General features: G+C 39.6%; 1 protein-coding gene across 1 annotated transcript in view; it reads right to left on the minus strand.

The window, feature by feature from the left end:
* map2 (microtubule-associated protein 2) overlaps window positions 1-8,067 on the minus strand; it is a 90,848-nt gene that overhangs the window by 10,133 nt on the left and 72,648 nt on the right. Inside the window, exons 16-18 of the mRNA XM_034886066.1 lie at window positions 7,459-7,515; window positions 6,836-7,137; window positions 592-726 (exon numbers count right to left, since the gene is read on the minus strand). Of these exons, the coding sequence (XP_034741957.1) occupies window positions 592-726; window positions 6,836-7,137; window positions 7,459-7,515 (494 nt within the window). The remainder of the gene's footprint in view (window positions 1-591; window positions 727-6,835; window positions 7,138-7,458; window positions 7,516-8,067) is intronic.

Below are 8,067 nucleotides of genomic sequence, written 5' to 3' on the forward strand. Positions count from 1 at the left end.
ATTAACTATAATACCGTAATTCATTTGAATAAAACACTGTAAAAGTTTTAAATTATTTCAGTGGCATACTCTCAACCAGGCCTTATATAGTCTGGATCAACGGAAGTATATTTCCAGGATAATTGCCTAACACGGGCCATATGTCCCTGACCTTTAGCTCTGGGTGTTGCCTCTGTTCGCTTCGGGAAACAAAAAAAAACTTCGACCTATCAAGCTACACACTGAAAATGGCAAGTTTTGAAGAAAATGTGGATCATGCAACGAGACAGGCCTGCTTGGTTGTTTCAGGGAATGATTGTAAAGATTTACAAAAAATATGTTTACGGCATTTACTCTCTAGCTGGGATGTTTTGGGCCTGATTGGTGGGAACGGCTATGGACGGAGTACACACAGCAATACAATGGTAAAAGAAAATTACTTTTAACCATGTATCCAGCTAACTTATATAGCTAACAGTTAACTTCATATTAAAAAATGAATTTAATAACTAAATAAAATATGTAACTGGCAACAGCACAGTGGAGATAGGTTAATGCAAGACTAGGCTCTATAAAACACATGGTGCCATTATTAACAGGGCTGAGGTGTACCAGCAGGTCTCGGGTCCAGGTCACACTGTGTGCCGCTGACAGGCACAGAGTAACGGAGATGAGGCGCAGCACTGACTTCCAGATCCAAGAGGCCCTGTGTTTGGCCTCTGCTGGCATATTTTGGTCCTTGTGCTTCTATGAGGACAATCATTGAACAGGTCAGTGGCCAGGGCAGATGCCTATTATTGGCTGAGGGAGGCTCACTACAGCTACTTGGAAATTGGAACTACTTGGACCAAGGAGTTGCTAGGAACTACTGGAGATCAGGAGAGGAGCGTATTGCTGTCATGTGAACTGTTTTCTGGGTGACTAAAATATCGCATAGTCTACTATGGCTGGAGAGGACCAAAACACACCAGAATACTAAAAACCTAATTGGAGATTAAAACATGACTTAATTTCTTAGTTATGACATTGTGGAAATAGGAGCTTACTGCACGACAACAGCAATATGCTACGGAAGGGTGATTCAGGAAGATATCAGTCGCAGGGGGGGGAGTAAGACAGTGGGTGAGGAAGAGAACCATAGTAGAACCAGCCTGTTTATTCTCAATTTTCTAACTGTGTGGAGGAACTTAAAGATGATCTTAGAGGTGGCTTTTGTATTCCATTTCACTATACACTTTCAAATAGTCTGCTGGTTGAGGAAGAAGATAAGCAAAGGACAGAAGGGAATTAAATGACCACTGTGCCATCTTTACATACCTTATTCAGCGGCAACAGTGACTACGTTTACATGCACATGTAAAAATGCCTTGTTTGGAATATCTAAATGGAATATGCTGTTTACATGACCTGTATCAAATTTGAGTTTTATCATATTCAGAATAATAGTGAGAATGTAAACTTACTTAAAGTATCAACCTCTAAATGCACTATTTATCTCTGTTAACCACAGCACATCGTTTAGATAGTTTTAAAAGACTGCATGAACCTTAAAGCAGCATCACTTTGGAGTTTAGTTTGGCTTGGTAACACTTAAAATGTGAGCTAAAAAATTAATGCAATCCCAAATGAATAATATGTTGAGGAGGCTCCTCTGTCTACATTTTCTGCTATTAGACTAGAAAAAAAGCACAGGGGTACAATAGTAACAGAAAAGGAACAACATTTACAATGACTGTGTATAATAATATGATAAATCAATGTAGAATCAACTAAAATAATGTTAACATAATATATTGGTTTCCAATGCCATAACTCTTTTGTTGTATTTCTTGTTAGTAGTTAGTAGAAAGGGGTGAATAGCTACCCATTTCTTAGGTGCTTTAGTTAAATTCACAAATAAATAGATTACTTGGGGTTTTTCTAGACTTCTTTCTGAGTCTATAAAACGTACATATGCCTCTAGACACCTTGAGTCCTGTCGTCAAAAGACCATAAAGCCATTGCCTTAAGAGACAGATTAAATTTTAACTTTGTGTTAGACAGCTTGTGGATAAAGAGAAGCTGGGGAATCACTTGCTCTGCCCAGACAGTCACCTCTATGTTTAGACGAAAGCTGCCATTACTACTTTGTGTCTGACAGGAGACACCTACTGCAACCCAGGGGGGGGACACACGCACACGCACACGCACACACACACACACACACACACACACACACCAACACACACACACACACACACACTTTGGTTAAATACCATGCCATAAGAAAAACATTGATACATTACTGTGTATCTAATGAGAAGATAACCTTCTTATAGGACACACTGTGTTACAAATCACAGCTAAACACACACAAGACACACAGGACACTTATTCTCCTATCTATCTATCTATTTATCAATATATATATATATATCTCCTGCAGATGACAGGCAGGCGTTTGGAGCATGATCCCTCCCTATTTTGTGGCTGGCTGCACAGAGACCTGGTAAGTCGTAAAGATGTCAGCCAAACGCTTAGAATCCTAATCAGGTCATCAGGGAGGGCTTGTAAGAGCTGATGGCTACAGACACAGTGCTGTTTTCATAACTGTTCTTCCTGTTGCAGTGCTGACTTTGTGTTTCAGACTGGAACATCACATTGTCAGACTGTATCCCAAACACCCTGCTAATACAGATTATATGCAGCAATAGAACACATGACTTGAAATGCCGATTTATTTTAGCTGAAGTGCTCTCCTATGTTCCCAGAGTTTGGAGAAAAACTGAAGGGACAAATGCTGCTCACAGCTCCAACACTCGCCGAGATGTCAAAGTTATGTCACATTTTTTTGTTTATTAAACTCCGGGTCCTCAGATTGTATCATGAATACATATTTGACTTGATTTATCACAGAAGCAGGATCTTTACTTGAGATCTTGTCAATGGAAATATTGTGGCAAATCATTCTTAAAAACAATCTCCATCTCATCTTTTATCCTAATAATCCATGTTATTAATCCATGGATGACAATACAGCCAGAGAAAGGAGGCACATTGGTACATGTGGTTTTTTTATCAGAATCATGTTAAATTTGCTTTTAGCAATATTTGACCCTTAAAATGTAGATGAAGTCTATAAAAACCTCAAAGAACCTTGATGTACAATAACTGCCGATGGTTGACGTGTTCTCAAACAACTGCTCACTTCTGTAAACCTCCGTAAGCCATAGAGTAACAAGGACAGGCATTTATACAGTGGCTGGCATAAGTTTACACACCCATGGTAAAGTTGATTAAAAAGAGGAATTTAAAAACATCTTTTGGAAATTGATTTTAATGCCTTAATTAAAAAACAAATAGATAATCCAACCTTTTAAGGACACCAATTGTCTTTGTGAATGGATAATGTATTGTAAATAAATAAATGTTCTTCCTTAAAATACAGGGGGCATAAGTATATACACACACCTATGTTAAATTCCCATGGAGGCAGTTAGATTTAAATTTTGAAAGGCCAGTTATTTCATGGATCAAGGATACTATGCATCCTGATGAAGTTCCCTTGGCCATTGGAATTAAAATAACCCCCCATCATCACATACCCTTCACCATACATAGAGATAGGCATGGAGAACTATCCATAACATCATCTCTCAGTGCAAATCAAACCAGCTATTACGCTAACTGAAACAACACCATGCAAATGTCCCTGCCTCTGTGGGAATTTAACATAGGGGTGTGTATACTTACTTCCCCTGTATTGTAAGGAAGAACATTTATTTATTTACAAAATTGGTGTCCTTAAAAGGTCAGTTTTTCCTAATTTTTTTTAATTAAGGCATTAAGATGACTTTCTAAAACATGTTTATTTAATTCCTCTTTTTAATCAACTTCAGCATGGTTGTGTAAACTTATGCAAGCCATTGTTGGTGTCTTTCATGCCCTTTGAAAGCTTTGGTTAAATAATTTCTGCTGAGTAATGGTGCTTTTTATATCAATGTTAGTATCAAATGTCAAAAGCAAAATGTCATTCCATATATCCAAAGTAATATCCATCCAAGTTTTTAAGGCCTGGGTAGCTTGGTATTTCTTTCTATAAAAGTTAAGAAAATTGTGCAAAAGTTAATAGTATTCTTTTACTTATTTTATAAGTTTAATCAACGCCCCTTCTGTGTTTAATAATTGGTTTGAGAAAATGTTTTTTTTCTCCTCCACAACACATCCTCCTTTCAGCAGGATGATTTAGGGACTAACAGCGGAAAAAAGGTAGCAAAGAGACTAAAAAACAATGAGCATGGAGAGGTAGGAGAGAAGTGCCATGGGAAATAAACATAAGGCCAAAGAAAAAGCCAGAAGATGTTAGACAAATGTGTCATGGTTGTGGTTTTCTGTCATAGTTTTTCCTGTTTTCATCGTTTTATTTTGTAGTCTCTGTTTCTCCCATGTCATGTCTTGTATTGTATTGCTTACTGCTTTTGTGTTTGTCTGCCCCGCCATGATGTGTTTCACCTGTTCCTGAGCTCTCGTGTCACCTGTCTCCTCTTCACCCTCATTACCTTGTGTGTTTAGTCTCTGTGTTGTCTTTGTCTGTTGTCAGATCAGTGTGTGTGTCTGTGTATGTGTTTTTTTCTAACCACTTGTCGCGGTGAACTTTTCTGGTCTTTTATTTTTCTCAGCTTTTTGGAACTTTACTTTTATTATCTTTTTGCCTATCTGCTATCCTCAGATCTCCCTTGGTTGTTTTCCGTTCTCTTCCGTGTTGCATTGCCGCTCGTCTCTGCATGTTTGGTACCGGTACGAATGGTAGTACCGGGACATTTAAAGCTGGCCTCAGTGTATACCAATGGTATATATTTACAGATTATTTCTTTACATAGATACATGGTAAGGTTGTTTCTTTTATTGCCACTTAACCCTGTGCTGTTGCTTTATGGTTCAAGGACTTGTCCAGAGGCCTATACTACGAAGCAAGAATTGGCGTTAACGAGGTAACTTCAGGTTCAACCCAGGGTTTTCTGTGTCACGACGTGGGATCAGTTGTTACAGGGTTCAATCATCATGGTAATTTATGCTGAACAGCTAACCTGGTCAAGAGCAGGTTATGTTGGAGATTAAAGACCAACCCGTGTAAAAGCACTGCCTACTGACCAATCAATACTCGGTTTACAGGATGTGGTGGAGCTTAGCGCGCAGAGAGAGAGAGAGAGAGAGAGAGAGAGAGAGAGAGAGAGAGAGAGAGAGAGGTGCAATCAGAAAAGTTAAAACACTTAGAGACCGACAACCCTGTTAACATTCCATATGATATTGATAAGTGTTGTGACTTACGCATTTACAGCGTTGGCCAATTTTGTGCAATTGTTCTTGCTGTGCAAACAATGCCACTTTTATGTGAATTGGGAAACCCTGGGTTGATTGAACTACAGTGAGGAAAAAAAGTATTTGATCCCCTGGTGATTTTGTACGTAAGAGAAATGATCAGTCTATAATTTTAATGGTAGATTTATTTTAACAGTGAGAGGAAGAATAACAACAAGAAAATCCAGAAAAATGGATGACAAAAATGTTATAAATTAATTTGCAATGAGAGAAATAAGTATTTGACCCCCTCGGAGTCAAACACCTGTCCACACCAAGACCAAAGAGCTCTCCAAGGATGTCAGGGTCAAGATTGTAGACCTACACATGTCTGGAAAGGGCTACAAGACCATTACCAAGCAGCTTGGTGAGAAGGTGACAACAGTTAGTGTGATTATTCGCAAATGAAAGAAACAAAAGAACTGTCGGTCTACCTCGGCCTCGGGCTCGATACAAGATCTCACCTTGTGGAGATGCAATGATCATGAGAAAAGTGAAGAATCAGCCCAGAACTACACGGGAGGATTTTGTCAATGATCTCAAGGCAGCATCAAAGGGATGATGGACAGAGCCATGTACCATCAAATCTTGGGTGAGAACCTCCTTCCCTCAGCCAGAGCATTGAAAATGGGTAGTGGATGGGTATTCCAGCATGACAATGACCCAAAACACACGGCCAAGGCAACAAAGGAGTGGCTCAAGAAGAAGCACATTAGGTCCTGGAGTGATCTAGCCAGTCCCCAGACCATAATCCCACAGAAAATCTGTGGAGGAATTCTGAAGGTTTGAGTTGCTAAATGTCAGCCTTAAACCCTTAATGACTTGGAGAAGATTCGCAAAGGGGAGTGGTAGAAAATCCCTCTTGAGATATGTGCAAACCTGGTGGCCAACTACAAGAAACGTCTGACCTCTGTGATTGCCAACAAGGTTTGGCCAACATTTTTGATATGCGTTAACATGCGTCTGGATTTTTTTTCTGTTATTCTGTCTCTCACTGTTCAAATAAATCTACCATTAAAATTATAGACTGATCATTTCTTTGTCAGTGGGCAAATGTACAAAATCAGAAGGGGATCAAATACTTTTTCCCCCTCATTGTAATTGTGAACAACCGTCGTGACACAGCTTATGCAGAACTGCAGTTGTGGGTAAGTGAAGCCGGGTAACTGAAAGAAATCCAGGGCATGTTGATGTTGACAGTGCCCAGGATCAGTACAGACCTCAGGGCATGGGAGTTATTTAAAAAGTATCTTTGTATCGGTTGATTATCTACATTTATATGAACAGAAGGGGTAGTGATAATTTTTTTCTTCTTTCTGTGTTACATGAACTAACAAAAATAGACTTCTCGAAGACAATGACTTATCTATACAATAACCATCTCTGAGATCATTAGTAAAACAAAGACAAATAGAAAAAACAAAATATATATATTTTTTTTTAAATTGAAGAGGTAAATGAAATAAGCAAGAAGCTAGAAACAACAGGTTTTGGAGGAGGTGAGGGAAAAGAGAATGACCTGTCCTCCTTTGGGCTGGTACTTGATATTCTCTGTGGAACCAATCTTGGACCTGACGTTCTTGAAGTCAGGCAGTGGCTGGTTGATGATGCGGAGCTGCTTGGGCGTGGTTGCTGGTGACTTGGGTGGGGTGCGGACCACTGCCACCTTCCTTTCCTGGGAAATCAAGCTGAGGGAGCGTGGGGTTCCAGGGGTCCTCGAGGACGCCGAGTAGCTGGGAGGGGTTCCTGGGGTGATGGCTGTGGAGCCAGAGGTGCGGGGGGTGGAGTGGCCACTGCGAGCCGAACGGGAGCGCACTGATTCTGTAAGTGGTAGAAAGGAATATAAGGATAAAGGTAATAGCTGAGGAGGTGCTGTTTTATAAACTATTGGAAATGTTGGTAATGTCAATGTCTCGAATGGGAAATCATAGTTAAAGAGTCCATCGTTACTTCAGATGCTAAGATTTTAGGTTATTAAAAGTAATTTCTCAGACCACCAGATATACAGTCTTTAATGACACTTAAACACAGACTATTTTATCCATATTCACTGAGTTACTAGTTAGTTAAGTTGGGCTTATTCAATTTAATGTAATCCAATACAGCAATTGTAGTGAGAGAAGTGTAAATAATGCCCCTTACCTGTCATGCTAGGGGCTCGTCCTGTCCTATGCTCTGCCCTCATCTCTGTGCGAAACGCTAAAGGAGGAAAAAGAGGAAATGTTTCAGATTTATTCAGGGGAGGGAGGTTTGAAGAAAGAAGAAAATTACATTCAGGGGTTCTTGGATGTCCAATTCCAAATTCCCTCACCTTTATCTGTGCTAAAAAGTATAAACAGAACACAAAAATACTGTTGCATATACAGTGGTGTGAAAAAGTGTTTGCCCCCTTCCTCATTTCCTGTTCCTTTGCATGTTTGTCACACTTAAGTGTTTCGGAACATCAAACCAATTTAAACAATAGTCAAGGACAACACAAGTAAACACAAAATGCAATTTGTAAATGAAGGTGTTTATTATTAAAGGTGAAAAAAAATCCAAACCATCATGGTCCTGTGTCAAAAAGTGATTGCACCCGAAACCTAATAACTGGTTGGGCCACCCATAGCAGCAACAACTGCAACCAAGCGTTTGCGATAACAAGCAATGAGGCTTTTACAGCGTCCTGGAGGTATTTTGGCCCACTCATCTTTGCAGAATTGTCCTAATTCAGTTACATTTGAGGGTTTTCGAGCATGAACGGCCTTTTTA

Source organism: Etheostoma cragini, chromosome 11 (genome assembly GCF_013103735.1).
Source record: "Etheostoma cragini isolate CJK2018 chromosome 11, CSU_Ecrag_1.0, whole genome shotgun sequence".
In the NCBI taxonomy this organism is placed as follows: Eukaryota; Metazoa; Chordata; class Actinopteri; order Perciformes; family Percidae; genus Etheostoma; species Etheostoma cragini.